This window comes from Limanda limanda, chromosome 13 (genome assembly GCF_963576545.1).
Source record: "Limanda limanda chromosome 13, fLimLim1.1, whole genome shotgun sequence".
Taxonomy (NCBI): domain Eukaryota; kingdom Metazoa; phylum Chordata; class Actinopteri; order Pleuronectiformes; family Pleuronectidae; genus Limanda; species Limanda limanda.
In genome coordinates this window covers 18,812,123-18,837,521 of record NC_083648.1, presented here as the reverse complement: position 1 = coordinate 18,837,521, position 25,399 = coordinate 18,812,123, and the positions used below count along the sequence as shown (strand labels likewise).

Sequence of the window (25,399 nt, the reverse complement as noted above, 5' to 3'; positions counted from 1 at the left end):
GCTTTTAAATGATAGATAAATGGAAGTGAGGACCCAGCATTTCACTCAGCGGGTTAGTGTGTGGTCAATTAATTAAAAAAAGGAACAGGAAATTAAATTTATAATTCGTAACTTAAGCCACTAGGGGATCTCTCAATCAAAATAATAACAAATTACCTAGTTTGAAGACTTGTGAAGTAGCGTGGGATCATGGGAGTTGATTTTCAACTCTGAAAATAATGTAGTTACGTTTTATTCACATTACACAGAATACGGCAATGAATAGTCATGATCTATTATGACCAATACAAACCGTGGAAGGAATAAGCAGCTGACTGGCTTTAACACATTGTTGGAAACATTTTGGATAATGTAAGTGCACAGGTCACGATATATACAACAGATTGTTCCTTTTCGACATTGTAAAGAGGAAGAATTGTTACAGGCCCTATTGTTATCTCAACTAAATTAATATGCATTGAGGCTTTATAAAGATTTCAGACCTTCAGAAGACCTGTGCAGAGAATCCGAGACGAAGACAACCATCACAGCAGTTCTCAATCATTCAGGCCTTTATGGTGATATAGACTGATTACTATCTTCACAGTGAAGCATGACACTGGTCAGGATTGACTGAAGAATGAATGCAGCCAAATACAGAGGGTTCATTGAAGAATGATTTAGATTAGAGTCCAGGACTGACACTGAGATTGAGTTTCACGGTTTAACTTTCAGCACAAAAATAACAGAGTCTCTGACTGTGAGGAAAGTCCAGCCAAAGTCCAGATTTAAATCCCACAGAGCACCTGGACAGACCAGAAGACGGCTGTTAACAGACACTTCTCATCCAGTCTGACAGAGCTTCAGAGCTTCCGCCTGGAAGAATGGGATAAACTGCCCAAATCCAGGTGTACCAAGCTGATAGAGATTTGCCCAAGCAGAGAGAAAGGTGCCATAGAGGCTTTAAAAAATACTGAATTGAGGGTCTGAAGACAATTATGAGACATTTCAATTTTTGCAATAAATTCAAAAAACCCTTGTTGAGAGTAGATTGATTGACAAACTGTATAAATTGCTAATTAAATAATTAAACATACTGAAGTGTGCAAAAAAAGATGGTGACATTATACATGTATATGCAAACACTGCAGGTGCACAATAAACTACAGACTATACATGTGGACATATAGAAATTTGAAATTTGTGGTAAGGCTATAAAACCCCTCTTTGCACTAACATTTGTAGCCCCATGCTATGCACAAGTCAGGCCTTGGCTCTGTTGGTTAAGGCTTATTAATGCTCAACGTTAGATACATAGGGAAAAGGACGGAGCTTATTCTGTTCGTACAATGCGTTAATTTGTTATGTACTTGTGCACATCTTCTTAACACTTTAGGATACGGACAAAACAGACAAAAAAGTACCACCAGAAGTCATGAGGGGCAATGTAGCTAATAGTTCAAGCGTGACAAGTCGGACACGAGGAGAAAATTTCAACACATAATTCACCATCCACATGCTTTAATGTATTTAATCGCTCACAGAGCAATGCTGCTTACAATGCGGCTGCTTTTGCCTCTTTCTAAACAGGTAAAGTATCACAACCTCCATCACCGTTGTCATGTTTGTTGTCAGAAACTCTCGACTCTGCCCTCTAGTGGATGTACAACCATGCCAAATTATAAAAAAACATGGAAAAATGTGGGCAGTGCAACGGACTCAAACGCATGCCTATAGCGTTCACATCATAATGACAACAATCTGTTTCATGCTGTGGTTGAGACACAAAACATCGCCGGCTTTCATGCTCACGTGATATAAGAGCTATCAGTACAATGCTAACACACCAGATTCACCAGCTGCTTCCTTTTTCTTGTTAATGCAATTCGATTGGCAAGCACCAGACAGAAATATCTAAACAACCATGTGTAAGCGAGTAAAAGCCAATTTTTCTTTTTTTCTGCACACTCGAAAACAGCTCCAACATTCATAGATTCCTACTGAAGGGACAGTTCAGCTACAGACACCGCAGCAGGGTCAATGGGCCATTCACACAAACACTCGCAAAGGCACACAACATCCACAAATGACAAACCCAGAGAGGCAGAGTCACACACACGCACTCGCGCTGCCGGCCACTTCACACAGGTCACAGTGGCTCTCTCCAGGGAAACAGCTCAGCGGCTGACCTTTCCTGCCACGCACACTTTACACAGCAAACACAGCTGTAGCAGAGCAGAGAACCCCCTCTCATCTGCACTAACAACCAGGAGAAGATAACTGCCGACAAGATGGGGAATCAAAGTGAAGAGAGTTTTTTTTAACCTCCTCTCAGATATCATTACTGACTGAGAAGGTAGAGACCACCTGAGGGCGGCTGGGCGATGGCAGAGGAGACAGAGAACTGAGACAAGACAAAACACCCACCACTTAGATAAATGGAAACCTGTCTAGATTTCTATTACCAGACTGAAATTAGGAGGAAATGTTGTCAGTGGTGTATAGCTGCATCACTGGGGACGTGCAGTACCTGCCCTTTCAGTTTCACTACAGAGACAAGGAGTCATTCGTTGTCTAACACTTTCCAAGCAGTGTTAAATATGAATAAATAACTCAGGCAAAGTAAAACCACACAAGAATATTATTAGCAAACACATCAGGTCTGGACCGGCTCCCTGTGCCTCGGAGTGCGTCCCAGGAGAAGATGCCCAGCGAGTGAGTGCACATTAAAAACCCACATCGCTGAGGGTTGAGGAGGACACAGTTGAACTTTCTTGCGGAGCCTCTCTGGAGCCGCTGGTTAATGTAATGTTGATCAGGGGAAGCTTTCTCTGGTGAGGGCTAAATTCTACTTTATACATAATTCAACATGCAGGCGACTCAATTAGCAGGATTCCTCTGCAAGGTTTGCTTTTCCGAGTCTGCGGCGGGCTATTCACTCTACTAATAGCAGAGCGCAGAGAGGGTTGAGTGGGATCCGGCTCAGTCAGTGTTCCTCTCCGCTCACACTAAACACATGTGAAAGCGTACAGCGTGTTTGAATGTTTCGCTCGATGTAAGCCAGACTATGAGTGCTTCACAAAAGCACGAGTGTAAAAGACAGGTACAGAAAGACTTGTGTTGCCGGAGCAGTGAAACTTGAATCTGGTTGTTTTCCCTCTGCTGGCATCTTTATTTAAGTCGGTGCACACCAACGGACTGCAAACTCAAGGAAGATCGAAGAGAGGATCGACACTCTCTAAAATCCATGACAACTGAGAAGAAAATGTCAATGTATTTTGTATAGCCATTATTGTGTGGACCTATTCAAAGTTTAGGTGAGTTTAGTTTAGGTTTTAAAGTTTTGTTTTGAAAGAAACTCATGAATGAACTGCTTATTTTTGTGAATTATGTTGCCACTGTCATATCATTATAGTATAACTACCAGCATCACAAACCGATGTAGGAAGGACTCAGCTTTAGTCTGAATCCAACAAATTAACATCTTTTTACATGTTATATTCTTGGAGGCTAAGACTACATGTAATCTTAAGAGCCAATTCTGCTTCTTTTTCTTCTGTTTAATGTTGTCTTAACTTCCCGCTAATTGATCCGTAAGACAATGTTTTCACATTGCAAACGAACCAAACCCTAATTCAGTTTGATCCAGACTCTTCTGGTATAGAAGAGTCACAAATGTTACTTCGGTTCTAACTAAAAACGAATGTGTGAGGATCCGCAGAAAAAAGTAGGTGTGAAAGTGTCCTTAGCACAACAGTTTGTGGAATAAATGTTGTTAGGATTTGGGTCCACAAAAAAGGGCAGGATGCCAGGGGAGTAAAACTGTCAAATGAATGAAATATGTCGGTCCTTATTAAAATTGTGGATTGTTGTAATAAGTCAGTATAAGGTGGAGGTTGAGTCTTGTAATTAGTATCCACAGCACGATGCCATGACACAGAGGCAGTGAGATACACAGCAAGACAATGAATTGGTTCCCTAAAATTGCTGCAGTTAAACACAAAAATTTGAAGAAACACTATTTTTATGTTGAATAACGTTGATTCTGCAGGGAACTTTTTAGTAGATGTGGACCGACATTGCATTGGTACTTTAAATTTCAAAGTTTTTTTAATTCATGCTTCAGCATTTTAGATCAACTGCATCCAGACATGACGGAATAACATTTCCAGGTGATCAGACTGAGGTTTGCGGCTGAGCAAAATGTATAAGAAACATCTACTGTGCATGAAAAAGTTTAATTCACACTCTCACACAACTACCCCTGCATCATTTCACACATTTTTATTCATTAATTTCTCTTTCTAACCTCAAACATATAGCAGAGTTAATGCTGCTTTGAAGTCAATTCTCCAGCTGCCCCTGTGCCAGCAGCTGAGCCTGCAATGAACCGACACACTGAGACGTACTCAAACCGATTGGTAGTTTCCATCACCCCCCCCCCCCGCTCCCTTTCTCCTGACTGTAAATGTGAAAGATCTAAAGCCTCCAGTCTACAGTATAAAGAGTAATCTAAGAGCTCAGCTCTAAATCTGTGACCTATAACTTATTTTAAACGTAAATTCACACAGGTTCTGTCTCATTTACCATAAGTTCACAAAGGCTGTTGGTCAGGAGGTAGAGCGGGTCGTCCTGTAACCAGAAGGTCAGGGGTTTGATCCCTGTCTCATCCAGTCTGAAGCCAAAGTGACTTTGAATGTGTGATAGAAAAGTGTTGCATAGAGTCACTGTGTATGTGTGAATGGTTGGATGTGACTTGTAGTGTAAAGTGCTCTGAGGGCTCGGGGACTAGAAAAGCTATAAACGCAGTCAATTTGCAAATTATCAACAAGCTCACTGCTGAGTTGACACAACTGCACAACATTGATTATGCTCAGGGACAATGATTCAAATGTTTAATATGTTTTTACTGTTCTTTCAGTGGTTGATACGGTGAAGCCTGCTTAGGTTTAGGCGTTTTAAACATTTTTTATAAGGCAGGGTGAGTAAATCATTGTAAACCTCTGCTGTCAATGTGAATGTGTTCTGCTCTTTTTGCACATATCGCAAATATCTCAGTACATTTGCATTATCATGACAATACGATTTTAGATGCGTGCTTCAAAATGTTGCAATATGAATATCATTGTTTTTGTCTGTGTGTGCAAAATAACGCAAAAGGATTTTGTAAGGCTTATATCAGAGATTATTGATTTTGGGTAAAAAAGGTTTGTATCATTATGAAACTGTGGCAGGACGAATTTGCTTGGTACCTAGACTGATCTATGGTAAAAAAAGCTTCTTGCCCTTGATTTAAACACGATCTTCCATCCTGGCATTGGGCCCAATCAGTTCTCACACAAACTGGCCTGTGCAGCACTTAACGGCCCTTCGCTGGTGATGGAGTCGGCCTCTTCCTGCCGGTCACGCTGAACAGACTTTACATCTGGAGGGATTTTGGCCTTTGCCTGGGTGGCGATCCGCCCGCTGCCCGCCCTTGTGTCGCCACTGAGAAGCTTAAGACTGCAGCATCAATACAGACATTAGAATGAAAAAAGGATTAGCACAGGCTAGACTAGGTCTCAATGGACAGCGCTGTGAAGAGCCATTTGAGCTAAGAAGGCATTAGATCTAAAGTCGATGGAATCACTACCACTTGGCCGGGCATGAGCGTGTGGGGCCACATTGAGACGTGGAGTCACTGACAGGCCACTTGCAGGCTGATGGGACAACATATATTTACAGCACAATGAATGCAAAGCTCTTAATCTTTCAAGGAGAGGATGGTAAATATCTATTCTCGAAGATAATTTCTCTGAGTGATGTTTTAATTTCTTGACAAATTCACTTGGTTTCCTCTCTAAATACAAAATGTAAATAGACTAGATTCTTTAAAAAATAACATGAATTGCATGGATACGGTTCGCCCACACACCGTTAACTGAAAGGGAGCAGATCCCTGGAATAAAAGAGCATTATTTATATGGGATAATAGGGAGATGGCTTCTTTTTTTTTTCCCTCTCCTCCTGTGCATTTGCCACCACGTGCCAATTTTGCACAATCTTCAAAGTCTAAACACCACACCTCCTCCCTCTCTGTTCCCTCAATCAATTTTTCCTGATGTGAAGAGGCAAGGGAGAGAGAGAAAAAAAGAAGGAGCCGATTTTTCACGCCGCTTCAGAAGTAGGGCAAGAATAGTCCCTGCAGGGGTTGAAGGGGTGGAGGCAGCCGCACGGTTGAGCTGTCTGATTGGCTGTGTAAGGGTGTGATGTAATTTTTCGACGGTTCTGAAGACCCTGCAGCGGGAAGTCGAACGAGTCAAGGTTCAAAATGCGACGGCAGAAGAATCCAAACATCACCAGAAACCTGCAGATATCTCATATTCTCCTACAAAAAAACATTCCACATCAAAGTGAACCTATTTTTTGAGTGCAGCTGGCTTAAATCAAAACTTCTTTCAAATCCCTCTAATTGTATGGAGTGTTCCCTACTGTGCTTTAAAGTCTTAAGCCCCTGGATGATAAGTGAGTTCAGAAAGGACGAAAAACTCTAAAATGCAAAAAGGGAACATTGGGATTTCTCTTGCTGACTTCAAGCATCGTCAAGTCATCCCCTATCAGTCACTGCCAACATTTGAAATAAAAAATACAGCTGGAATAAACAACGGTTCATGCATTTCCTCCATTTCCGTGACAACAAACTCACCAGAAGCACAGTCCTCCTCGTCCGCCCCGTTCTCGCAGTCCTTCTCCCCGTCACATCTCCATGACAACGAGACACACTTGTTGGTGGATCCTCCACAGTCAAATTTCTCCGGAGGGCACGTCTGTTTGCCTGTGGGTAGAGATAAACGAGATAGGGAGATTACTGCACAGGTTTTATGGTCCCATAAAGGCTGCAACAAAAAACAACTAGGAGACACCATCGGATCTGGATTTCTGTCGCCCCCACGATGCTGTTAAAACTCGTCCAAATCTCCACCAGTCTGGCCAATTGATTTTACTGTCTGGGCCGCCTCTAAAGAGACATGCAGAAAGATCATAAACTACAGTAAATGCACAGTTGGCTGAAGAGCAAAAGACGCCCCCGCGCGCGAACGCACACACACACACACACACACACACACACACACACACACACACACACACACACACACACACACACACACACACACACGCACACGCACACACTCACACGCCTCTGTTTTCCTGCCAATCTGCTGTAGTTGGCACAGAGCGGGTTTGATCCAGATTTGTTTCATCTGAGGCAGGCTGTTAATTATACATCTCTGCTTACAGTGCAGCCTTAAACCTTGCAGGCTGAAACCAAAGGGTAAAACTACATGGCAAAACATTTCTGCCTTTGATTATTTCAATTTCATATCATATTTAAGAACAATGGCCCCAATCACACACACCTCAGTACTGTCAGAGGCAGTCGAATACCCCTCTAATGACGAGCCATGTTCCAAATGAGATGATTATTAAGTGAATTGAAATTTGATTTAGTTATTTAACACTATGCAGCTCAAAGTAGTAGAATTAATTAATTAGAATTATGGTTCAACTATATTTATTAATACCTTTGGGTATTTCACCTTTTAATATTTCACCTGTTTATCCTCTGGAGTAATGAGCTACTTTTGGGATTTTTTTTTTTTCATGAATTTAACGGAACTATGTCAATCACAGGCCGTATATAAAGATGTACGAGAACCAAATAATATAGACATCACAGCTCTCTAACATAATCACTACTGCACAGACTCTGGCTTCAAATGTCCAAAGGCCAAGATGTCACCATTTGCATCCAGGATATTTTAGCTTATTTTTTCTAAAATAGTGGAGACGTGTTCTCCATCTCTATACACAGTCTCATCAATTAATCTATGAGCAATTTTTTGCCATTTATTACATCCCCTGCTGAAGCCTGTTATATATGTATATCGATTATGCTACCTTGAACCCTCTATTGAAACCATTTCAGCGAATTTTAACAGTAGCATTAGCTTTTACTAATGTAGCGTAGTGTAGTGTAGTGTTTAATTTACAGCTGACTTCACATGGATATATTTATTCACTAAACTGTTTCTAATTCATACAGCATGTATATTTTAATTGAGCTACTCCACTATCTTTTCACAAACAGCCTGCCGTCTGCCGGAGTTTCCATGTGACCACACTTTCCAGCTGCTTATCAACATGAACTTTATAAACCTTCTGACAGTCGTGTTTTCTTTTTTACATGAACTCAGCGCACAGCCTCCTCTCAGCTGGCAAACAATGGGAGCAATCTCCGTAATGAAAATCACTTATGAGGTTAGAACAGAATATCTGATGTTAGTGTAAACTGTATAGTGGATAATTGGAAAAGACAGGAAGTACATCTACCAAGCCAAAGCACATCTGTTCACATGGAAACAGATTAATTAGAAAGCTGCACTTAGGGTCAAATTGAATTCCTTAATTGCTAATGTAAATACAATATGCAATAGGCTTTAATTATTAAATGAACTACTGTATATATTCCATGACAATTACAGAGTCGTTTGAAATTTGCAGGGATCATTTTAGCCTTAATTGTCATGTTTTCATAATGAACCGAAAAGGTTTTCATGTGTAACTGTTTCTTAATTTATAAGGTGTAAATGTATCTTCTGTGGTATGCATTGAGAATCACATAGAGTATAAAGAGTACAAGAACTTTTACCTCCAAGTAAAAAAACAAAACAATAGTATTTATTTGTGTGTACTTTATAGTGTAACTTGGATTTTGAGTATCAATACCATAACAGAAAAGGTATTATTTGAGATTGTAAAAATCTGATAATAATATATTGGATTTCTGATGAATATCCAATTCACAAACAACAAAGGGTCCCCAGCTGCCTGCTGTCAGGATGTCTTACCCATACACTGGTGGCTTGGCTGTGACTTTTATCCAAAATGACTTGCAATAAATGCATTGGAACCTTATATATACAGTCTATGATTGCAACCAAAAAAGCATCAAAAGCTAGAAGAAATCCAAATTGGAGGCTCATCTCCCCCGAATAAACAGTTAAAAACACTACTTAGTTTTTTTGTTTGTTCTTTTGTTCTTTGTTCAAAAGAAATGAAATACAAGTTCGAGCCTGTGGCTTCAACGTGCAGCATGAAAAAAGGTGGGTGTTGACTCTGCAGCATAGGGACGTGCAGTGACTTCACTGGGGAATTATATCTACTACTGTTGAGCCAAAACAGAGACGAGTCATGTCACTCATCTCAGTCAAAGATCAGCGGCTTCAGGAAGTGACAGCACAGAGGCAACGGAGCACAATGGTTGGCCAGGAGAGTCGAGTTTGACCGTGACCAGTGTAGTGAGAGGAGGAGTGGTGTGACAGCACTGTCTTTGCCAGTCTTCTACAGATTTTTCCTGTTACTCATATTCCATACTGTCATATACTAATCAGTATTAAAATCTGAAGTCGATTTGTTCCCGTCACAACAATAGAAATATACAGAGACCAAAACAATAACTACAAATACAAATTTGCATTTCCATACAAAAAATGAAGAACCGATAAGAAAACATGTATAAATACAGAATAATATAGTATATATAAAAGAAAACAATACATTATCATTTAAGGTGTAATGTGCTGGCAAGGTGAAATACAGTAAGTCCAGGTCTGATCTATTGACTCAGAGTCAATACAAACCAGTGTATCCTCCTGGTAGATAAGTGAGGTATCCAGGCACCAACAGGTAACCACCATTAAACACCAGCTCTTAAAGAAGATGTATTTTTCATCCGCCTTCATTTGGTATTCTACTGACCCTGCAGGAAGGAAGGGTGACAGAAGGGATGTGGGGGAGAAGGACAGAGAGGCAGCTGGTGCCTGGGGAGATCACGATCTGAGAAGGGCTGAGGCAGCCAGGCCCTGACCCCACGGACAGAAAAAGAAAACAAGCACTTGCTACTGCAGTGTTCAGAGGTGTCCCTACAGCAAACAACATCTCGGACTCCGGGTAGATTGTGAATCTGTATTCTGCTGGCTGAGAAGTGTCAATTACCTACAATCAGGTTACAGCCGGTGATAGATTGTTTTCTAAAACAGGGGTCAAACAGCGACCACCATTTACACAGAGGGGCTGATTTTATGTGCAACATCCATGCACAACTCCGTGAAGTGCACATTTAAGTCGGTCCCTGTTTGCTGTTAGCTCTGTAGGTTTCAAGAAGCAATGAATCGTTGAATATGTTTTGACGACTGTTCCTTCTTCAAGATCATTGTGTTCTTAAAAAAAAAGAAAATAAAGATTTAAACTAATTGGGATATTTATTGTTAGTATTTTTGTAGAGGTCACCTAAGTGTTCTTTATGTACCCGAATCTTTCACATATTTAATCGGTCAGACCACTCAAATTATAAGGATGAGGGAAGGGATCATTGTGTGTATTTGTTTATTGAATGGGTTATGGTGTATATATTGGTTTCTTTAACATCCAAATGTGATAAATGGGGGGAAGTAATGTCTCGGCAAGGGAGCTACCAGCCACGTTCGAGGGAACTGCGGTCTTGAAGACCTACATGGGATTTTATCCACAAAAAATTGATTATTTCTTCGGCGACACTATAATGGATTACCGCAAGGACTGAACTTAAATAATAGCGTAGTAATTTCCCCCTGTGTTCCTAAACAAGGCAAATTGTTACATTGTTACAAAGCATACTGACAGAACAGGGGCACTTCAGGGCCCACTTCAATTTTAGCAGGGGCCAGTTTCCCCCTGAATCTGCCCCTGGTAGTGCCCCTGGTTACAGTCCACAAACTTTAGAGCTGTGCAAATTGTGACCAACCCACAGGCCTCTAAATTTACAATGAGTTACAGAAATAACATTTTATTTCTTCTGATTCATGTGCAACGAATTTTAGAAATCATCATTTCAAACCAGAAAGCTATTTCTCCCTCAACATGTGGCAGCCTTTGATGGTGCCTGCGTCACTGTTTAATTCTTCATGCATACGACAGACAATTATACCCTGTGATTTATCTTTTTCAGTGAGAAATTAGTGACTTCTTTCTAGACACGACTGTCAGGAGAGCAAACGAGCTCAATAAAGGAAACAAAAAAACAAGGGGAAGGAATGATGAGCTGCAATGTGAAGGATCACAGCTGAATAACATCTTCAAACCAAATGTGAGAGTGGCTGGTCAGGGAGGAAATGCAGTTTCTCAGTAATGTCTTGAGATGAAAGAGGCGAGTAGGTGGGATCTTTGAAAGTGGAAATTAGATGCTGTCTGAGTGAATTCAGTCTAATGCAGGGCCAAAGAGGACCTGACAGAAAACAAGACACGGGGATAAAATGAAAGAGGGGTGACAAAGACAGCGAAGCAGGAGGGGGGGGGGAGGGAAAAAAAGGAATCCATAAGAGGGGAGGTGCACCAGGAGCAAGAAAAGAGGAAGAGATGATGATGCAAAGTGCTGTACAACCTTTTAGATTCTTATCCTTAAGCAAAATCAAAGCCACTCAAACCGAGAAGAAAGAGATAAAGGACGATAGACGGGTGGAGATCAGACTTTAGCAGAATCCACAAAGCAGAGGATGATCTCTGACTGACGGACGACTCTTAAACCAGCAATTCCTCTCAAATTCACACGAAGATGCCAAACTTGACTCCAGCCAAGTAGTGTTAGCTCCCCGCCTCTAATGACAGATATTGTTTAGCGAAATCTCAGATTTCACAAAGACAAAGGTGATGAGGATTTCACGAGCGAAAGGAAGCGACTTAATGAAAACCAATTACTCACCGACACAAACTGACAGTCTGGCTGTTGTTTACGATGGGAGTGAAAAATGAGGAGGCATCTCCTCTGTGGCGCTTTGGCAAGAGATCTGTTCAGAATTCATCACCTTTTACAAGACCCAAGGCGGTCTTCGTTTCCTCAGCGCAATGGTGTAATAGCTTTGCTTTTCATTTGCGGGCGACCTTGTTATTGCTCAGTGTTTAAACCTAAAAACAGGCTTTCAGTGACGGAGTGGAGAGGCTCTTAAGTTTTGTCGATTGTCGCTGAGGCATATGATGAGATAACAGGGATACTTAATAAGCCCTGTGGTGGTGAAAACTGGGAATAATGAGGAACCTATTCATTAATTGAGGCCCTTTTCGCTGCTTTCAAATGCTTCTAGTTAATGTACGGTTGGTGATTCATCCCACAACCAGTTCATGACAGCTCTTGCTCCCCGACAGTCCCTGACTACTCTCTACAGCTGCTTCCACTTAGAAACACTTAGAAAAACACACATCCTCATGTTTCCAAAACCTGTTTCTGACAATTCCTGCTCCTCGTTTCCCACAGCAAGTCTTTTATTTCTGAGAACTGGAGGCGAGTGAGTACAAAAACTACACCCGTCTATGTCAGGCTTCCAATGGTTACAACCACCTAAGATCTAAAAAAGGACAAAACACTCACAGTCACATGAGTCACAGTCAGATTCGTTGCTTCATTAAACCGTGTTAGCGTGGCTATGTCCTCCTCTCTGAATTATACATGTGCTACGGCCAAGAACACACGGCTGGTTGCAAACTACAAGATGGGAGATTGATATTTTTAAGCAAAGTGCATTAGCAGTTTATACACTGTGGCCTGAACGTCTCTTTATAGCCAAGCGATGTTGCTGATCCTCCTCAGCGCGACTATGGTTTCAAAATTCCGACTACACACAGATGATGGGTGCAGTCATCACAGGGCTAACACGTACAGACAACCGTTCACAGTCTACTGCCGAGGGGCCAGTTCAGAGGAGCTAAATATGCAAACTTAAGTTCACGACTTTCTTGCTGTTAGACAAGAGTTTTCAGCACTGAGGCACGATGACACCCCACCCCCCCCCATTATAAATCATAACTAATTGTCAAATTTTGGTTCAGACTGTAATGTCTGCAATTTTTCAAGTAAGTAATTTGTCAATTCACGAAATAAATCAGCAAATATTTTGGAAAACCCCCAAAATAAATAATTATCATCTTCCAGCACCTTAAATTTGAGGCCTAGATGATTTATTAGCCCTTTGCGTGCATAATAGAAAAATGCCTGCATCATTAACAAAAAATAATAAGAACATCAGGCCCATTTATTTGGCTTTAGGAGCCGGTTCTTCATACTTTGTATTATTTCTAGACATCGCTGAAGACTTAATAATTAATCTACAGCTGCGGCTCAGGGCGGTAGTGAGAGTGATCCACTAACCAGTAGGTTGGTGGTTCACCCCTCGGTGCCTCCAGTCTGCATTAGAACAAAATGCTGAACCCTAAATTGCTCCTGACACTATATGAGTGGTGTAATAGAAAAAGCACTGTGCACAGAAGCCACGTCTCAATGGGCGTGTGAATGAACAGTAAAGTGCTTTGAGTGGTCGATAAGACTTGAGAAGCGCTGTGTAAATACAGTCCATTTAATCTGAGACAAAAATCACATTAGCTGATAATGATATTGTTAGATGCCGTCCTGCCATCATGTGAGAATCACTGTCATTCTTGCATAACTGTATTCCACCTCAGTAAATACTTCTGGTCTGAACTCCCAGGAGCTGTTCTAAATTCACTGTAAACCACTCTTGGGGTTTATTGCTTTAACTACAACTTACAGTAACATAAAATGTTTGTTTCCCCGAACAAATGTAGAGGAAAAAAGACCGTTTTCAGTGAAAAAAGCTAAAATATCATCACATCTTGCTGATTTTTCTGAATCAGCTTTATAACAATGAACTGATAACACTGTTGTGGTAAAACTGATCTTTATACCTGAGCTGAGTTGGCAGCCTGACTTTGGGATCACAATCCCACTCCAATTTCTTTTTCGCAGACAGCGTAACCAACCAAGTTCAATGCATGAGAATTGCCCCCGTTTCCACGTATGAACGCTACAATAACAGTATTAACCTCAAGGCAGCGGCGCTGTCAGGCTCTGCCACTGATGGAATTCTCCCCAGATTTAGTTCTGAGTTTAGTAAAATATTAAACCTACTTCTGTGACACATCAACAATTTACAATGTAAACAAAATCAGTGGTGGTGACAGAGACGACCGGCAACAGAAAATCGACATAATTAGCAAAGTGAAGGATATGTGCTCGTGAAATGTTCTCATGACACTTAACAATCCACATCACATCACATCAGTGTAGCCCAGTGGTGTGTGTGACACAAACATCTTCACAAAGGAAACAAAAACACCTTTACCATGGAAATGCTCCCATTATAAAGTCAGTACAAAAGGTGAGGCTCTTTTATTAACTCCCAGTGAGAAACTCAAAGGGGTTTGAAGCTCAATATCTACAAAGAGTTTCATAGAAGTTTTCATCAAACCCCTTTCACTGATGTATCTATAACCCTCTGCAAATTACACGACACTTAGAAGCGCAAACCAAAGGCACAATATGGTGGGTTTAAAAAGAAGACTTCCATCTGTTTGAATAATTCATATTATTCCAAGTATTCGGGGGGGGGGGGGGGGGGGTTATGTCCTCATATAATGAATACAACTTCTCCGGGAAGAAGAAACACTGTGAAGTTACCTCTCACGCTTGTCAACTCCGAGAGAAGACTTCACAGAGCTCAGACTGACGAACAGAACTGAGCCGCACTCAGTGAAAAATTTGCCAGGAGGAGTCAGGCAGCGGACGCTCACCCTCCCTCTCTATACAATCCTCACTAAAAGTGATTTCGGCGACTACAGGAGAAGCGTGGAAATGTCACCGCTCCGGCCGGGGGAGAGCTGCTGCACAGCTGGATGCGTTGGCCCACTTCCTCCTTGATTACACATTAATCTGATACCAAAACGATGAGCCCGGGCACTTCACGTGTTCCTCCGAAGACTCATTCATTTTTCAGCACACACGCAAGTCAACTCGCTCAGTGTGGCCCAAATCTGAATTCTTAATGCGATGGTGTAACGCTACTCCAGCGTGTAATTGAGAATCCACGCGGTGAGCCAGAATGATTGTGGCACAGATGTCTGCACCCAGCACCCGGGTCCAAAGTGCCCTAACAACTTTGTGTGTATGTGTGTGCTGTTACTTTTGTGCACGTGAGACTGGAATAGAGAGACAGTAGAGCAGAGCTGTAGGGAAGGGGCCAAATCAAATTAAGTACAAGATGAGAGTTTTTCTGCATGTGAGAGACGACAGAGCGGCTTATAGGGCTTCAGCATAACTGGAGCATGATGCATTAAGGTGTATTTGCAGCACTACATGTAATTAGCCCCGTGGAAAACAGCCGTGCACTCACCTGTGGCTGCCGTTTACACAAAGGCACGCTCATCGCCAAAGCGTCGTGTTTAAAGATTGGACGCGGGGGTGCGTGAAGTTCCCGCCCTCCGCTTTGTCATTAACGCGGCAAAACCAGCTCCGCTTTAGCGAAGTTTAACTGGTAAATGCGAAGCTCGGTAGCTTTTGATTTCAAAGGGAAGTGTTGCATGAGATTGTGAGGTGTCGAGCGACGTGTTAATGCTACATTTTCATGTCAGAGGTGGGTTTTTTCTTTTGCTGTTTTCATCTCTTCTTATGTGAATGATGCAGCACATCAAGAGGTGTTCACTGACAGACGTACAGTTCTCATTATGGCTGTGTAATCTCAGCCAGGGAAGCTTCCAGTGAACAGAGGTTAATGAGACACACGATAAGAGCAGGATGGCTGCTGTCGCCTGTTTATTCCCACAATGTCCATCCTTGAGTCTTTTCTCTCCTTCCCTTTTCTCCTCAGTGTGATTCCGGCACAGTTGCATCCACTCAAACAGAAAGACAGCTGTGAGGAAGTGGATCTCATTAACGCTCCCTCTGTTCAGGATTGGGCATCGGTCTGACACTTCTCTCCTGAACGCATCATCAGGAGGGATCCGTCCTTAAGGGTGAGGACTACTTTTGTTAAAGTTTGACTTTCAGGAGGAAGGAGGAATGAGGGCAGGGATAAAAGGTGTTCTGCCATAAGCGCAGCCAGTAAATGATCAATCTCCATTGTTCATTAGAATACTAGCCACTGCATTTCTAGAGATAACGATACCAGCATCGAAAAAATGCCTCCGATACAGCCTGAAATTACGCAAGACCTATTCAACTAGTGGATCATTGGGGTCCCCTGAGTTACCACCGCCCTTGGGACTATAAAGCTCAACTCTGATTTACGTATATCTTATGACGAAATTGTTTTCCCCTTCAAAAAGTGTTTCCCCATGTCCTTAGTGCAGCACTAACCATCGAGAAGATTCTGGTTAGAGTCAAGTACAGATGTTCTGAGAACAAACTGGAAATGCCACCGATATTGCCAAAGACCAGTGACTCTTCAGTACTACCATGGGTAAGAAGGGTACTGCCCTTAGAACGGTGAAGAAGAAGTTATTTCCTGTAGTGGAGCATTGAACAGAGCTGGCTAAAATGGAATATATATCTGAATCAGTATAAGGAAGGAAAAATTGTATCAGAACTAATCATCAGGTGGGATTCATGCTGCAGGGTGAGGAGGACTGGCAAAACTATATTTTTACTTATCAGGGATAGTTCACAGAAAAATAAAATTAACCACTGTGCCAATGATGGAGGAGTGGAAGAACGGTTTGAGTCCACAAAACACTTTTGGAGTTTCAGGGGTAAAACAGTTAACAGTTAAGGCCAAATACAACTGTAGACAGTTTTTCTTACGTCAAAAAATACAATAGAAAAAACAAGCATAAAATGCCTCCGTACTTCTCTTGTGTTGTCATCCAAGGGTCCATAAGCTCAGACATTAATTGAATTGAATTCAACTGGAAACAGTGTCATTTACACTTTGTTTTAATCCTAAATGTCCTCTGATCCTCTTCTGGAGCTGACGCCGTTTAAAGTCCAATTTGAAAGTCAGAGCACACTTGGATGACACCACAGGAGCAGTATGGAGACATTTTATGTTTTTCCTATTTACTTCTAAAAGTAGTTTGTGTACTCAGAAGTTTCACCCACCCGTCCATAGGCATAGTGGTGAGTAGATGAATGAATTAAACATTTTCAGTTAACTATCCATTTAGGGAGGAAGAGGACATTAATGTTTACATTCTGCCAACAGCGCAAGAAATAAATGATCAATCTCTGACAAATAATGATCATTCTTACAACACCAGCCACCATATTTCTCCCAACCTGTTTCAAAGTTAGATGAATCTGTTTGCAGAGCAGAAAGAAAACTCCAGCAGGATTTTTCACAGTTGGTGTTTTAGGTGTGGGTGTAATTTTTACATTACATCACGTCAATGCAAAGGGGATTTCCATATAAATGAATCTATCCTGAGCCCAGATCTCTCTCTCTTTATTCTGCAGCCAAGAGATGAATCCCTCCTTCATTTATCTTTAATTGGATTTCCAATATAAACTTGTTATCCTTCGGAGGTGTCTTCATGTCTCCCTCCTTAGCCCTAACTTTCTGGGGGTGACATTAGAAGCTTTGCCTGGTGGTGGGGCTGCTACATTATTCATGGAACCGACCCACACATCCGCAGTCAATAAAACGGGACAAAAGTGGAATGAATATCCTCTGAAAGATTCATTTGGCTTCCTCTTGATTCATTTCCTGCTCAGCTGGACACATTTTAATTCCCTCTCTCAATAACTTTGAAAAGACTTTAAAGTTTAAAAAAAGGACACTGGGGATGGAACTAAGATACTGCTCTAAAACAGGCTACATCATTCAACAAGTTATTTTACTGTACAAACATCATTGTTGAATCGTTCTCGTGAACTTTTCTTGTAAGTCCTTCTGCAAGTCATATTGTACATATTATACATTGGACTGTATAAAAAGATGGCCTACATGGCCTCAAGTTTGGTTTTAATTTAATGTGTTTAGGTGTAAGAATATGGTGAAACTGTCATGATTGACAGCTGAGACTGACTTGTGATTGGTCAAGCGGCAGGACCTCGATACCGGAGCTCTACACCACGATCACAACTACACAGACTCCAACTGACAGGAGTTTTACACAGCAGGAGGAAGTGCAGACTTGCTGTTCATCTTTATATGCAGTCTATGGTCAGGAGTGTGTAGGTGTGGTTTGATCAGATTTGCATGAAAATGGTGAGACAACCCAGCGAGTGCCATCAGATTTGATTCAAATGTTGCTGTTGTGCATTAAAGTACACGTCATCTTTTTTTTTTCTCTTTGTTTTACCCCTAGGGGAGCAGAGAAGAAAAGGAGAAATAACCCAAACTATTCACTTTCTGGTACAAAAGTTGTTGAATCATCAATCATTGTAAGAAGCTTTTTGAGAAAAATGAAAACATTTCCAGAACCTTTAAAAAAAATCGAAAACTGTGCCGCTTAACAAAATTTGGCAGCAGTGTTTGAATAGTTCTTTTTCATTCCAAATCTAGTTCCGACTATAAAAAATGTCTCTGACATTTGCAGGGATGAGATATAAGGGCCTGTTATCTGCGTCTCTTCTCCCTGCAGTGGAACAGTCTCAGAGCGAAGGTGCAGTTACATCTCAGCAGCATTTTAAACATGAAAAAGAATTCACTCTGAAAGACAAACTCAGGTCTCAGAGTCGAAATCTAAACATCTGCTGCTGCCACAATCAGCAGGTTGGGCTGAAGGTCTCAGCTCATTTGAGCAGAACATCTCGCTACATTTAAAATTCTAAACTCCCGGAGTGCTGTATGATACCAGACATTGTGTTATCAGCGTTTGTCAGATGAAGACCCAGGGTTGAAACACATGTTCAGGGAAACAGATTCCAGCAGCTGTATTTCTGTGTGTTGCTTTGAGCTGTATCTGATATCCGAGTAACGGCAGCCAGGGGAGGAAGAGAAATTAGCATTTTAGAAAGAAAGAAAGAAAACAATTAAGTAGTTCAAGACACCCACTTATTGGTCCCTGCCTGGTTGAGGAAACGTCAACTTGCCTAACCCCCATCAGGGCCTGTGTGTGGGAGCACTCGACTGGCACCGGCTATAGGAGAGCCAGCCAGAGACGCTCAGCTTTAACAGTTTGGCAGAGAAGCAATCAAGGTATTTCTTGAGTTCACCATCAGACACCATTGAGTATTGAAGTGTATGGGCTAGTGGAGGCAGGGGAGGTGGCTGAACTGCAGCCAGAGCAGAGATAACAAGGGGAATTAGCAACCTGAACCTGACTCTTGTGGGAAAGTAAAATTAAATCCGGTCTGGAACGACTGACACGGAGGTGCAGCTGCATATCCAGATGCTGCACGCACCATGCCAACGTTAGTATTCATCCGCAGCTTCGACTTTTTTTTCCTGAAGAAACTGATTGACTGTAACAGCAGATTCTAATGTGCCTCTTAGAAGCTACAGTTGAGATTGTTGTAGTTCATGGTTGTCCCTGATTCCTATAAGTTACAACATTGTTTTCAGCAGTTTCATTGCTGAGCTCTGTCAATGCAGTGATGTCACTAAAGAGCCCTGAATCTGAGTTAGTTGCTAGTCAGTTAAACATAGGGTTAAGATTGAAGAAAATGTATATTCAAACACCTTGGCAAATCAACTTTGACCTACAGTACTTTTTCCCGTCAAAATTGGAGTATAACTGTAGTATGAGTGCACTCACTGTAGGTTTTACCACCAAATAAACTGCCTTCCATTTGTTTTTCTTGCTTTCAACATCTTGATGCAATGCAACATTTACTAGGAACCACTTATCCACTGGCATTTCGTCACATATGCAGTGATATTTATTTATCTGAATTTTCATCCAATTCATTTTGAAGCCTGAAGAGATTTTAAATTAGCAAAGATTGGAGAAAAGCCTGAATAATAAACCTAATTTTAGGTGGGACAATTCTGTTCCTCTGCATTCTTTATTTGGATGCCAATTGATTCTTCAAAGTGGGTGATAGTCTAAACAAAACTATTTGAAATAATATACCGGTAAAAATAAATGGGGAAAAATAAGCCAAATGTAAAGTTGAAAGACCCGGTCGAACTAAAAAAGGCCTCTAAAATATTATTTTCATCAAGATTCATAAATCTCACAATGTTAGAGAAGAAAGTGAGTTTCCATGCCAACATGTAATTGGTTCTTTCTGGGCCCATGCCCCACCCCTCCACCAAGTTTGTTGAAATCCGTGCAGTATTTTTTATGTGACAAATAAACAGTAAAAGTGTGAAAATATAACCTCCTTGCTGGAGATAGTCATTTTCATCTTGCAGGCACCTATGCTTGAGAATCACTGATTTCGATTATCTGACTTTGGCTTGCTTACAGTGTTTTTCATTTTCCTCAAGCTCGAACTGTATTGAGAAACTTCAAACCGAGCAGCTGAATGGTTTCACTTACTGCAGGTCTCCTCTGCCTCATCAGAGCCGTCGGGACACTCTGGTTCCCCGTCGCAGCGCCAGCGTCCCGGGACGCACTGGCCGTTTAAACAGGCGAACTCTGCAGGGGCACAGGTTTTCCTGGCTGCTCAGAGAGAGAGAAGCACAGACAGAGAATAACAAGGTGAGAAAAGGAGGTTAAAGGCAGCGTCAGAAGCCTTGAAGCTCTGTCATGAAACTGGTCACAATGTGTGAATCCCAGCAATCATCCATGTGATCAGAAGGGATCAGGCTCATTCCTCTGCAGCCCTCTCCACTGATATCCCTCACTAATCATCACCCCTCTCAATATTTTCTTGACTCTTACTTACTGTGCTGTATGCCTTTACCCCCTTCACCCCGTCTCCCTTCCCCTTCCTCCCTCCATCTGCTGGCCTTCAAAAAAACAGTCTAATCTCTCCTTCGGGTTCTCCGTCACGGAGCAGGGTAATGGATGCTGGTTGTCGAGCACCGCAAGCTCAGGGAGGTTAAACCTATTACTTCGAAAACCTGTTTACTGCAGTCGAGAAATACGTCAGAGAAAACCCTTGTTTAAGCATTGAAAGGAAACCTGACAGTGATCAAAATGTTCATGTAACAGGGGAGAGTTTACCACACAAACACACACACAGACACACACAGGCCACCTGTAGCAACTCGGCCAGAGAGCCAGAAGCAAGCAGGGGTCAGAGCCTTTCATTTCCCTCAGCCTGTTACTCCAGGAGCACCTGCAATATGGTCTAATAAATCACTGGCAAGCCGGACCTCCGCTGAGCCCCCCAGTGCTGTTTCACAGTCACAACTGTTGCTAAGCTGGCTCCATCTTGGCTCCGATGCTTCAAGGAAAAAGAGCACGAGTCTTTCATTGCTGTGCTCGGCTCGCACCAATTTCAGAAGCAATATAGATCTGACGCACGTCGTTTTTCCTGATGTCCCACTTTTCATTTCACAGAATTTTTAGGATACAAATTCAAAAGTAATTAAAGTGATTCAACCCAGATAAAACGAACAATGAAATCACACTATTTCACTGACACATGTGTAAGTCATTCCTTCCTATATGTTGGCATGGTTAGGGTTGTATTTATGGTTACAATTATGATGGGGCCTACTAATAAAAGAGGCAGAGGAGGGGTTTTTTTCTATATTTTTATCAGGAGGACATTTCCTGTAAGAGACTAATGTATTTCCTTTGGTTTCACGCTGTACATTTACCATTAGTGAGCTTGAGGATGTTTCCCAGAGGCTTGTGCCACTTTAAAGCCTTGGAAATTATAATGTAAAAAATAATTTGATTTAAAAAATATTTAGTAGTGGTGTTAAGGACCATGGTTGATTTCCCACAGTGATTTTCTTCTGAATGCCGTTCACTCTCACATGGAACAGAGCCCCAGTCACAGCTCCACATACTAGGGAGTAAAAGAGAAGTTCCTAGGTGTGTGAGAACTGCATTGGATGCCATTCGCAGCTACCCACACAGCTGTAGCTGAAACTATGCCGTCTGGCTTTCTGTGTGGGCAGTAAATTCTTTATGGACAGTAGCGTGTGAGAGGAAGAAACAGAGCAAGCAAGAGGCAAATGGCGCAGCAGGCATGAATGAACGAAGCAAAACACTTCACCCATGACTTAAAACTGCCATCCGATCTGAACCGTGATCCGTTGCACCCCTAATAATGAGAGGGTGGCTGAAATCCCTGATATGGTCATATAGTCACCAGATGCCTCAATTTCTTTTATAACAAGTCATTAATTTAATTAAGAACAAGACAGCGGATTAATTATCCATTAATAAAAAGATTCCCTATAGTTGCAGCAGACCATATTTATGAAGTGCAAGTTACGTATGAAACTAGTAAAAAAATAGCTGTTTATTTTGACTTGACAAACCTCTTTACTCTTGTACTAATGGCCCTGTCCATTACTGCCTTCTTATTGATTCGTGCAGTTCTATTATCTTTAATAGCTACATGGACATTATCAGATGTTATTCAACAGCATCTCATTAAAGATTATAAAAAGAGAGATACTCAATCAAAATGTAAACCTTTAAATGTAGAGAGGACATAAGTGGAATTTTGATGAGTGTCCAGCTACAAACTTTTTTATTGACAGTTCCAGCCTTCCTCTTGATATTTGACTCTCATTCAAAATGCATAAAAAATCCAGCGCGTAAACCTAATGTCATATTTACAGTATGGGTCACTCAAGAGCCACCTGTGATGTGGCTGTAAGTCTTGTTAGTGACGTCTAGGGGTGACAGACAGCCTGTCAACGAGATTAGAAAGTGCTTGTTTCTTTTATTAAATCTTTTTTAATTGCCCTATTCTCAATTATCCCGTGTGTCAGAGGAACAAAGTCAAACCAATAATGGCTCCACCTTGGCGTGCTGGCGCTATCAAAAGAAATGAAATGTCTCTCAGAGTGCTGCTCTAATAGGACATGTGTCTCAGTCACTGCGTTCTCAGTCTGTGTTTCCAACCCTTGTTACGTTTCCCTTCAAAAATGTAAATTAACATTCTTTCCTGCAAAACATAATGAACTGACCCCATTAAACTCCAGAGACAAACATTCCCTCGTAGGTCTCTTCCTCCCCCACCCTTGTCTTTTTGCTTTGTTTCTCTATAATACCCAGCTTCTTGTCCAAGTCTCCCTCGGCATAAAAACACATTTCTGATTGTTATTTTTCTGCAGCTTAAGTGCCACTCGTGTCCTCATTACAGAGCTGGAATGTGGGCTTCTGTTAAAGGTGAAGCCCGATGGCGATAAAATGAGGATAGTGACATCCTTTTAACCAGCACCTCCCTCAAGTGTAGAAACTCATTAGTGGCGCGCTCACGTTTAACTCTGGCATATGTATTTGTATTTTGCAGGAGTATTTCAAGAGCCTCTTTATCACTCATGTTGGTGGGTGGGGCGGCAAACCGAGAAGCCCAGAGGCCAAAAGAAAACGCTTCAGCCTCTTCAACAGATTAATTACATTCATGAGATCTTCCGTATAAATCCCGGAAGAAGATACAACTTTGCATTAATATTCTTTTTCAAGTAGAGAATTTTAACCCTATAAAACAACCTTTCATTACTATACAGTAAATCCCTGCATGAGTATTAATATTGTGCTAATAGGCCTCCCAGGGGATGGGCAAAAGGGGAGATGAGGGCAGTGCTGAGAGGCTATGAGTTGCAGAATGTGCTGACTAAGACATAAGACGTTCTTTGATCAAATGACAAAGACCTTGAAAATCTCTTATCCAGTATGTGTCCTCTGCAGGTCATACAGGACATGTTGTGCCGGATCTCTTCGAGAGTCTGAGCTCCTTACTCAATCCAAGTGAACTTGCAACTCGTTTCAGTCAAGGTCTACAGGGGCCATGGTTCGCTTGGCAATAATTACCCAGGCCATCTCGTGCCATCTGCTTGGAATAACTTTCGGTTTTAATTAGGAGAGGTTTTTAAAATGTTGGGTCAGCGAGTGTGAGCGTACGCTGAAGGGGAAAGTGGCGGGAGAACGAGGAGAAGAAGGGAAGCCGTCCGACGGAAAGAGTAAGTAATAGCAGCAGATATAGAGAGTGACACCCACAGTAATAATGCTCTATGGAATCGTAGTGGAGAGTGTGACACTGAATAAAAACAGGCAATATTACTGCACTGTGGGCGGATATCACTTACCGAACATTAATCTCTATGACATGCACCGCACACATGTGAACCCACTCACACAGTCTCTTGTATCGCAGGTTTTTAGAAACACAGCTCAAGCAGCCAACATCCGAGAAAAATTTATGAAAAACAACAGCAGTAGCGATTCTGTTTTTTGTGCAAGTGTCGCCTATGGTGAACATTACAAATGGGATGTGTCACAGACAGAATGAGGGCCCTGCACAGGGGAGCTCACCCAGTCATGTTATGTCTCCTGGAGGAGGTTCAGTGGGAAGGAGCTCCACGCTCCGACAACCCCACCTGGAGCCTCCTCCTGTGGGGCCCATGTTGTAAGCGTTTCTCTGCCTCTACTCCTTTTCATCTTTCTTAATCTCCAGTCATGTGGATGCGCATGGCAGACCTACAGTGTACATGCATTATGGGTTGATGAGCTTCACGTGAAAGCCAGATGTCTGTGTGGCTCGCTGCTGATGTGACTGGCAGCTTCCTCTGCTGCTTAACCCTTCCAGCTGACTACCTTTATATATTGTTAACCAAGTTAGCATCATGGCTCATAGGACAGTAATGTCCGACGGTCGTTCGATCGATAGTTGGTAAGATTGGTTTGTTGGTTATTTGTTGGCTGGCTGGTTTGGTTGGTTTGGTTAGTTGATTGGTAAAAACATTGTTTTGGTATGGTCGGTTGGTTGGTTGGTTGGTTGGTTGGTCCACAACTTCGGTCTAGATATTTTCTCTATGTTATATTTCAACATAAGAAAATGACTTTTTATTTGTTTTAGGGTTTTTTTTTTAAATTAAAACCAATCTGAAGTTTTAAGCTTGTTGATGGGGTATTCACTCCTGAAATGCAGCCAAGGAGTCATGGTTCATTTATCCCTTGATTTTGATATGAAAGAACTACATACATTTTTAATCTTTAACACTGATGAGTTGAGTTTTACTGATGAGTCAGGGACGTTATCCAGCTGTGAGTCACATGACACTGTCTATAGGAAGAATGAACGGGAGTATCATCTGGAACCATGCAGCACCCAAAATAGCTTCTCTAACCCTGAGGACACTTTATCTGCTAATTGATCAATTAAATCCTAATTAGCAAATGTTAGCATCCTAATACACCAAAATGAGATGGAGAAGAGTATACATGATACCCAGCTTCATGTTGGTAGAATGATGGTAGCATTTGGTGAAAAGCACCGCGGTAAAATTTCATCCTCACAAACGCACAGGTTCAATCGATTTTTAGCATCAATCATTTGCTGTAAATACAGAAAAAATATGACAACTCCCACGAATGAATCCAAAGCACCTCAACCGTCCCCTGGTGCGTGGCTACAATATGTTATCAACCCATTCTCCTCCATGCTAGTGGACATGGCCAAACTCGAAGTACATGTCAACTCAAATATGGTATCTGTCATTTTTGGTAGCTCTTCTTGTACTGATGTTTTTTCCAAGTG

General features: G+C 41.7%; 1 protein-coding gene across 1 annotated transcript in view; it reads right to left on the bottom strand.

Annotated features, from left to right (window-relative positions):
• The window catches only part of LOC133018092 (low-density lipoprotein receptor-related protein 8-like), an 83,998-nt gene that overhangs the window by 33,500 nt on the left and 25,099 nt on the right, over positions 1 to 25,399 (bottom strand). The window contains exons 3-4 of the mRNA XM_061084395.1: positions 20,266 to 20,388; positions 6,665 to 6,793 (exon numbers count right to left, since the gene is read on the bottom strand). Coding sequence (XP_060940378.1) covers positions 6,665 to 6,793; positions 20,266 to 20,388 — 252 coding nt within the window. The remainder of the gene's footprint in view (positions 1 to 6,664; positions 6,794 to 20,265; positions 20,389 to 25,399) is intronic.